We start from the raw sequence: 7,720 nt of genomic DNA, 5'->3' as shown, positions 1-7,720 counted from the left end.
TCAGCTCCTGATGGTCTAGGAGGAATCGTCTCATGAAGAAGCACCGAAACACATAGATAGAGATTTGGTGCATGATAACAATGTGAAAACCCTTTTTTTCACTTCTACTTTGACTAACCTTTGCAATGTTTTAAAAACAAACCGCCTCTAGTACCTCTTTCAAACTTGTTACTTTGGTTATTTTAGTTAATTCTGGTAACTGTATATGGGGTGGGCGGGGGTGCGTCTTGTCTTTGGAAGAAGAAGAAGGAAGTTGATTACTCGACACAGTGACGCTATTTTGCCTTTATTTTATTTACAACATAATTTATTAATTATTTACATGATTAATTCCTTCTAAACATTTACAAAGTGTAGCTTACTTAAAAGAAATACGATTACACATAAAGTGTACGATTATAACATGTAATGGAAGGTTTTTTAAGGCTGAAAATGTTAGCTGTATGGGTTCAGGTACAATTTAGGGAAGAATAAAAAATAAAAATATAAACTAAAACTGTGTGGGATAGGGGGACACCACATAAAACACTCCCACATGCTCATACACACGACAGGTAGGTCTACTGTGTAACTGCTACCTCAGTGTCTCAGAAGTAAAGGTTCAGATGTTCACATGAGAACAATGAGATATTCAAACTTTCCAGAGAATGCTTGGTGTATTTACAAGTACGCCCACATGTATAGTCATTAAATCCAGCAGTGACACAAGCAAATTTCTCCCACATTAAATAAGGTTTCATCGTGACTTTGGCATCATGACAACTTAACTGATAGCCCCAAGACACCAGCTGATCAACCCTTTCTTTCTTTTATATTTTTACATTTTTATTTATTTATTTTTGTTTAAGTTTGGATTTTATTGGGGTAAAAAAACAACAAAAATAAAAACTCCTATAAAACTGGCTGTTAAAAAGATGCCTACAGTGAAAATAACTCATTTTTTACTAATAGATGCGAACGGGTCAGGGCATTTTGCCACCTCGTGCCTCCAGTCAAACAATGCTCAGCAGCCTTTCAAAATCAAATCAAATCTCTTTGTGTCATGTCATCAGTCGATGGGTGTGAGAAAGTGAAAAGAGGACGTTGTCAGCTACAAGGACACAAGAAACACTCTCAACATCCAGCTGCGCATCACAGAGGTAAGAAGAGCAATTTATCTGGTATCCACTTGTTACTGTGTCATAGTTAATCTCAGCTATATTTTTCCACATTTCTATTTGCACCTAAAACATGACAAATGTAATCATCTGGTGCACTGTGACATTTGTGCAGGATATTATTTCAGCAGATAGCGAGGTTAAAATATTGTTACTTACTGTCACTCAGGCTAAAGCTAGCAGAAGATTTAGAGGCAACATTTTTAAGCAAGTTTGAATAAACTAGTTTTACATCCATGCTGTTGCCTCGCCTAGTTGTCTTTTCTGTTTTCGTTTTCAGGGTCTTCTCTTCCTTGTTAAATAAATGAAATTTTATAATGCTAAATTTCAGAGCTACAAATATTCGCCCCTTATGTGGTGACTAAAACAAAAAAGGTTGGTCACAATATGAATCAGTTGTTTTGTGCACGCACTTGTTTCATTTTGAAAACGTGCGAGTCAACATGCGAGGTCAAAATCCTTAATGGCGCCGCTGCTGTTATTATTCTTAAGAAAAAAAGAGAGAGAACAGCTAAATATATTGTTTGCACTTCAAATAAAAGTATAAAAAGTAGCAGAAGTGTCAGTTTAGAAGATGTATGACACCACAACAGGGTTATCCTCACTGAGGGCTTTGTGCAGGTGGCAGGCTGTATTTCTTAAGGAAACCTCAAGCTCTGGCATTGTAACTGAACACGTACAGGTGCACGACATCTAAGTGCACGAGGCTCTAAAAGTGACATGAAAGAGTTGGCTTATCAGACTCCTGCAGCTTTCTGATACATGATTTTTTTTTGCCTCCCATCAGTTCAGTCGACACTCTGCCATGCCAAGATCGTTCCTCGTCAAGAGTAAAAGGGCTCACCTCCTCAGCCCGTCTAAGGATGCCTTTAGACAGCAGTGCCTATCCCAGAGAGATGCTGAGGTGCCAGCGGCTGGAAAGGACGGCAGACGCCCTGAAGATGCTGCGCAGCCTTCGTCCCCCATCTATGGGGTCAAAGATTTTGCGGCCGAAGCCTACTTGCCGTGGAGTCGGGTGGCGGTCCGCTCTCACAGTGACCCCACGCAGGACCGTTGGCCTTCAGGTATGAATATTTCTAGCATTGTGTGTGTATGTCTGTGTATACCTGAGCTTGAAATACTACCACAGTAAATGTCAATGTGGTTTGTTATTTAAAACAATACCAAACGGATTCCGGTTACACCAAAGTTCTTTGTTTTTCTTGTACTCAAAGCCACAAAAAGAAAAGCAAAAATGGTTCAGAATGATTCACACATCAATGAACTAATGACATTTGTATTCTCATTCTTAAAAAAAGCCCCCTTGGAGAAAATAAACGCTCCTCTGCTGGTCTCGCCGTGGTTGGCAGACAGACACCAAGCATCTGAGAGAGAGCGAGAGCTGGAGAGACTGGTCTTCATGTTAGTCAACCACACATCGCACACTGACCTCAAATCTCCCGTCAGTGATTGCCCGCTGTGCGAGAAGGTAGGAGGCCTGTGGGTTGTGAGAATTATTAGTCTTTGCTGTTGATGTTCTTATCAGTGTCACAGAGAAAAAGAAATCACAAGTGGAGAGAATACTCTGAACCGCTTCATCTGTCTGTGCGTTCTCATGAGGAGGAATTTGAAATGAGTCCTGATCTCTCTAAAACTTTATTGATAAGAAGATTATACGATCATAAGCTGCATGATAAATTGGAATCTCATATCCAGAAAAATCTCTCTGCTTTTTGAATCAGCATCGATGACAGTCTAAAAAACACGTATGCTGTTTAAATTGAACACCATTTATAATCAGCTGTCCTGTTTCCTAACTGGAGCCCGGCTGATGTTGGATTTTTGAGCTCACACTTATTTCAATAATCTATAAAAAGACATAAAAGATTAAAAAACAAAACAGGATAATAATTTCTAAATATTACAAATGTATTTTTGGCACATCTTATTATTGAACAGATGACATATTTGCTTATAACAGCGGTATGTGTTCACAAGTTTTAACTATTTATTGTGATTTCTAGCAGCATCGCAAATACAAAAGGTTTATTATAATAGATAATTAATGCAAAGCTGGCTGACGCCTAACCCGCGTGTTCTCCAAATATTAAGAAAAGACCTTTTATTACTTTTATTCAAATGTTTTGCTGAAGATGAAATTCAATTTAAACAATCGAGGCGCTTTAACAGGCGCCATCTGGAAACAAACGAAGAGTGAGTGCAGTGTTTGCAGAGCATGCTTAGAAAGCTGAAAGTAACAGTTCATGCATTATTGGATCAACCTACATGCGCTAGTCTGATGCAGCCTGCAAGGAATATTGCCATTTACTCTGGTTACTCACAAAAACAATTGCACTTTTAAAGGATTGTGCACACTGTTTGAGCACCACTGGAGAATTGGCACAGCTGTAGCTCGTCATGTTTTGTGAATGCTTTGACATTTTAGGAAATGAGATAGATGAGATAAGTTAACCCAACGACTGGAGACGAGAAGGAAACAGCCAGCCCGGCTCTGCCCACCGCGCCAAAATCTGCTTACAAGTGTTGTTTTATTATGGATCGAACAAATGAAATGCAACAGTACACTAACATTAGACACTGATTACTCGTTGCAATCAATTTCCAAGGCAATGGCGTTTTGATACAAAGCAATTTTCCATACTGATGAGCTGTTTAAATTCCCCTTATTTAAATTGTTACTCACTAGTATTCTTCTTCATTGTCTGCCTCCCACAGTCCCTTTCAGAAGTCTTAATACCAGGGGGTGGTCTACAGGTTTGTAATGTTTTCTCTTCTCCACTGGCAACATCCCCCACGGCCACAGACATCTCCCACATGCCCTTTGGCTTCAGAACAATCAGCAGCTATGGTAGAGCTAAGGTACAGTAGCCTGATAATACTCAGACTCATAATAAGCTGAACCAAGCTAATCAACATGGTTCTTAATAGCTGTGTGTTTGTGTGTATAAATGTGCAGGAGCGTAGCTTTGGCTGCAAGGTGTGCGGAAAGGTGTTCAAGCGTTCGTCCACCTTGTCAACCCACCTCCTCATCCACTCAGACACTCGACCCTACCCCTGCCAGTACTGTGGCAAAAGGTTCCACCAGAAGTCAGACATGAAGAAACACACCTTCATACACACAGGTGGGTGAACGCAACAGTTTGATTTAAACCTTGCTCTTAAATGCTCCAGCTCTGGAAAAAAAATGTTCCCCTTTTTTCCCTCATCTGCTCAGGTGAGAAACCGCATGTGTGTAAGGTATGCGGTAAAGGATTCAGCCAAAGCTCCAACCTCATCACCCACAGCCGAAAGCACAGCAGCTATCGGCCGTTCAGCTGCCCCCGTTGTCAGCTCAGCTTCCAGCGCAGGGTTGATCTACAGCGCCACCAAGAGACGCAGTGTGGTTACGGGGACATGTACACTCAAACCTGAGCCCATGAAGCAAAGAAAGTAAAAGTGGGCAGGGTGACATCTGTTGTAAATGTAAAAGTCTGAAAAATATGCTTTAAGTAATAACATGCTTAGAAGGGAATAAATGCGGACTGGTTTGCTTGAAGAACTCTACAGGGACATCTTTGATTAAAAAAAACCTCACAAAAGTCATTCACAAATAATGATAAGGTTATTTTCTGAAGAATTTTTGCAAAGCAAACGTGTTCCGAAGGTAATGAGATGTTATTTCCATTGCAATATACGTGCGCCTGTGCGTGATTGTCCCATTACTGACTGAAGAGCATGCTTAATGTCCTGCTGCTGGGTCATGACACAGATGACTCACGGTGATCACTCACTGGATTCCCCTTGACTACTGCATACACATGAAGTCTTATTTGAATTTGCTTTCTGAAAATAAAAGAAAAGCACTTTGTTACCATTTCAACAGCACATTTGGTAAAAGTGTTTAAAGTTGCAATATTGTTACATTAAAGTGGTCAGTCGCTTAAAAAAGAACAAAAGACATCCTTCCTGTTTTGGTATATCAGCCGCAGAGTTGTGTGCCTTATCTTTAAGCTAATGGAAGTAATTGGTGTTTTGCAGTTTAAAGCAGCAACAATGGCTAATTGAGAAGAAAAACCAACAAAAATCACACACGAACTGTTTTCTTTCTACACCAACCAGCCATCTATCTTAGCAGGTAGCTCCAAGACAGGCCGTGCTTATGTAAGCACATGTGTATTAAAGTGTACTGAAGATCTACCCAGAGTTCAAGTTTAAGAATCATCACATCCCACCCAAACGTCAGCAGGTTCAGCAGTTTAGTTACAAATATGAGACACATATTTATAACACAGACTGCTGGGCTGAATTGCAAATGTGCGTTTTCATATCAAAATGTCGATGTTTTTATGCAGCTGCTTTCATGTGATGTTGTGCTGTAAACTATGACCATAAGACATGAAAGGAGGCTTCCATCATTAAAACCATTTTCTTTATCACATGAAACGAGAGCTGCTGAGTCTTTAAGCTCGGAGTCTGTCCCTACACAGCTCCTGTCCATGTCAGTCTTCCGTTAATCACGTATTATTTTTTTTAAATGCATCAAATCAGACAATAATAAATATATCAAAGTAGACTGAGAGCTTAAGTCCCCTGTAATTAAATGTAATTTCAGTGTATTTTATTTAAAACTACAATCTAATTATATTTAGCCACAAAAGCTTAAAGGCAGTGACACTGGAATAAGGTGGTAAAAAGTTTATTATACTGTAAGTAAATTTAAGTAATTTTAAGCAGATGTAAATATTATGAATGAATTCTGGATAGCGAGCAATTTCATGGTAATTGTGGGAAAAATAGGCAATATATTCCAATATTAAAATATGCTGTCCTTTTCGAGGCTTGGGCCATATTATGGAGTTATTATGTTCTTTACATCTTTATTTCATATTCATTATGTTGATGTGGATGATGAATGTTTAATTATTCAACTGTCCTTTTATTTTACCACTATAAATGTGACAAGGACTGTTCTGCCTTTCCAACTTACCAAAAATACAGTTGAAATTTGCAGGCTTATATGATCCTGTAACGATAAAACCAAGAGCCAAGTCTAACTTTTTTTTCACTATGACTGTTTAAACATAACTTTCAAAATGAGTGTTTGCTTTCCTGTAAAACACTGGAAAATCTGGCAAAGTTAAACCGCTCTCTTATTCAGCCTGTGTCCCAAAAACGAAAGCGTACAATGCAAGATGCTTTTCAAGAACATTATCAAGATATTACACAGTGCTTGACACTACTTCAATGTCATTTCTGTCTCCTTCGCTGTAAAGTTCCAAGAATTTGGTCCACTTTAAATGAGTTACAGTATCATTATTCCTTTGTTTCCTGTAAAAACCTGACTTGTTACCCCATTATTCTAGTGTGCCTACCTTTAAGTATCAGTAGGTTAATACACTGAATTATTATAATTTCAAATAAAATACATCAAGATTCCATTTAATGAGGGAAATTCCACCCTTAATTTACTGACTGTATTATAAAGTGTTACCAATTAGACTTTTTCCAATAAGTGCAATACTGTTAAGTTACTGCGTTCCATTTTTCCCTGCTGCTTGATAGTGTCATCCTGTGCGTGTGCAGATGGTGTTGGAGAGAGGACAGGATGGATGGGACTTAACAGTGAGATGTTTATTTAGGATGGGTGAAAAACCAAACAAGAATACAAAACAAAAGGCAAAAGGAGACTCAGGCTAACTAAACCGGGCAAAAGTAAACACTAGGAACACAGAACATGGAACCTGAAACATGGAGGGAGGTGAACTGACGTCCCGGCGAGGGACAAAGGGGAACTGACACATTGAGGGAGATTAGGGAAAGCGGCAGCACGTGGGAACACAGGAGGGACAAATTAGGAATAACAAGACAGGGGAAACCAAACTGAACACAAACATGAGACGAGGGACTGCCAAAACAGGAAGTAGCACGCCCACCAAGGGGATAAAAAACATGGAAACACATGACAGACTGGGGGAGACAAAGAATGAAACACATGGAGAAGAATGTGGAGAGCACAGAGACAGGGCGTGAGAGACAGGGCGAGAGACATGACAGACGGGAGGGGACACCAAGCAACAAACCACAGACACCAGATCATGGGAGCGGGAACATAAACCGATAACCCTAAAGTAACTTAAAAACTGAACTAGAGACCTCGAATAATATAGCAGGGAAATGACCAAACTCTACCATTTCTATTCACAAGAACTAAACAAGAAAACCAACTTAATAAAATCAAAAAATACATTTAACAAGATTCAAAAGGTCCCAAACACAGAACACAGTACCACAACAAATTGATCATTTCTTGAACTGAAACATCAAAAATGGAGAAACAAGTCTGGTCTTTTTTGCACGGTAACTGCCACAGTCTGAACCCCTGAGCAAGGCACAGAGATACATTTCACACCCAGATGCTGTCTACATCTCTTTGATGACTGCAGGATGTAAACATCAATGGCTCTGTCTCGGGTTGAGCTGTGAAACAGCCCAGCAGCACTTCTCAGTTTTCAAAGACAAAATTAAGGTTACTGCACCTTTCAAAATAAATCAGCACAATTTTGTGAAAGGTGTTGTTACTTCAA

General features: G+C 39.5%; 1 protein-coding gene across 1 annotated transcript; it reads left to right on the top strand.

The window, feature by feature from the left end:
* Positions 1–1,950: 1,950 nt before the first annotated feature.
* LOC102799753 (uncharacterized) lies at positions 1,951–4,706 on the top strand. The gene is made up of 5 exons (XM_087840233.1): positions 1,951–2,221; positions 2,456–2,625; positions 3,873–4,016; positions 4,114–4,279; positions 4,372–4,706. The coding sequence occupies exons 1-5, from the start codon at positions 1,963–1,965 to the stop codon at positions 4,566–4,568; spliced, it is 936 nt and encodes a 311-aa protein (XP_087696359.1). The 5' UTR covers positions 1,951–1,962; the 3' UTR covers positions 4,569–4,706.
* Positions 4,707–7,720: the final 3,014 nt, after the last annotated feature.

This window comes from Neolamprologus brichardi, chromosome 4 (genome assembly GCF_056152115.1).
Source record: "Neolamprologus brichardi isolate AB-2024 chromosome 4, ASM5615211v1, whole genome shotgun sequence".
In the NCBI taxonomy this organism is placed as follows: domain Eukaryota; kingdom Metazoa; phylum Chordata; class Actinopteri; order Cichliformes; family Cichlidae; genus Neolamprologus; species Neolamprologus brichardi.
This window is presented reverse-complemented; position numbering and strand designations above follow the sequence as displayed.